Source organism: Octopus bimaculoides, chromosome 3, assembly GCF_001194135.2.
Source record: "Octopus bimaculoides isolate UCB-OBI-ISO-001 chromosome 3, ASM119413v2, whole genome shotgun sequence".
Taxonomy (NCBI): domain Eukaryota; kingdom Metazoa; phylum Mollusca; class Cephalopoda; order Octopoda; family Octopodidae; genus Octopus; species Octopus bimaculoides.
Genome location: NC_068983.1, coordinates 27,790,708 through 27,792,445, shown reverse-complemented (window position 1 = coordinate 27,792,445; position 1,738 = coordinate 27,790,708). Strand labels below are relative to the sequence as shown.

Genomic DNA, 1,738 nt, shown 5'->3' with positions numbered 1-1,738 from the left:
CAGCACAACAACAACAACAACAACAACAACAACAACAGCGGTAGCAGCAGCAGCAACTGCAGCAGCGGCGGCAGCCACGAAAACAACAACACGGCCATCAAAAATATAAAGCCATCGCCTTAATACAACTACAAGCATAACTGTATTACAAAACGTTAATACGTACACTAGCAACTAGCGCCTATACCAGCACCTTTGCCAGTTCGTCCACCCCTGTAAACGTTTGTTACACAAACATACTAATCACAATCTTACACAAGCGAGCCCACTGCCATACACGTAAGCGCACACATACACACCATCCATATACACTTTATACTCATACACATACACATACATACACACGTATATGTACATACAGACACATACATATACACGTACATAAACATACATATTACACGTACATACACATACTCTCCCTCTTTCTCTCACACGCACACACACACACGCACACACACACACATACACACACAGACACATACACACACACATAAAGACAACCACACACACACACACACACACACACACATAGCCAGTAACATACATAGTCTTATACACATAGGCATAAATATACAGACACGCATACACACATATATACCCTACATATATATTTATATACATCTCTAATAATCATATATAAGCACACACACACACACACACACACATATATATATATATATATACACATTCACGAATACCTCTTATATACACACATACACACACACACACGTATACACACACGTATACACACACGTATACACACACACAAGAAACTGGCAAACCGCTTAAGATACAGGGCGATAAAAAGTGATTCCTAGAGAGAGCGCTGGTATTTATAAGAGATAGAAATAGAAACAGAAAGAGAGAGTCTGAGTGTGTGTGTGTGTGTATATGTGTGTGTGAGAGAGAGTGAGTGAATGAATGAATGAGTGAGTGAGTGAATGAGAGAAAGAGAGAGTGAAGAAGAAGACAAAGAGAGAGAAAGAGAGAGAGAGAGAGAGAGCGCGTGTGACGGGGTAAGCAGCCGGCTGCTGGGGGAAATGCCGTTATATTTGCACTGGGCAATAATAATGCTCTATTGTACCATTGGATATATACACTGTAACAAATTACCAGATGAACAACGATTGTTATTGAAACTCTTTGATAACTATGATACCAGTGTTAGGCCGGTGTATAATTCTTCCAAAAATGTCGTTGTCACATTCGGGTTTACGCTTATACAAATCATGGACATGGTGAGTAGAGCCGAACTTCTGTATTTATTTATACATTTATTTATTTATTTATTATATTTATTTATTTATTTATTTATTTATTACACCTTTGTTTTTTCTTTCAAGTGGTTATTTCTGATGATGATGATGCTAATGATTTTGTCGTTGTTGTAGTTGTTATTGTTATTGGTCTTTTTTTCTTGTTTGATGTGAAAAAAAAAAAAAAATTCGAACACTATATTATTATTATTATTATTATTATTATTATTATTATTATTATTATTATTATTATTATTATTATCATTATTATCATTATTATGGTTATTATTATTATTATTATTATTATTATTATTATTATTATTATTATTATTATTATTATTATTATGATTATAATTATTATTATTATTATTATTATTATTATCATCATTATTATTATTATTATGTTGTAATGTTCTTTTGAGAGATGATACATTATATATATATACACGGCGGTGCATCAGCATGGCCGCAGCTCTAAGCTG

General features: G+C 33.7%; 1 protein-coding gene across 1 annotated transcript in view; it reads left to right on the top strand.

Annotated features, from left to right (window-relative positions):
- The first annotated feature begins 752 nt into the window (after positions 1–752).
- The window catches only part of LOC106876626 (neuronal acetylcholine receptor subunit alpha-10), a 428,202-nt gene continuing 427,216 nt past the window's right edge, over positions 753–1,738 (top strand). The window contains exon 1 of the mRNA XM_052966106.1: positions 753–1,238. Coding sequence (XP_052822066.1) covers positions 942–1,238 — 297 coding nt within the window. The 5' untranslated portion in view covers positions 753–941. The remainder of the gene's footprint in view (positions 1,239–1,738) is intronic.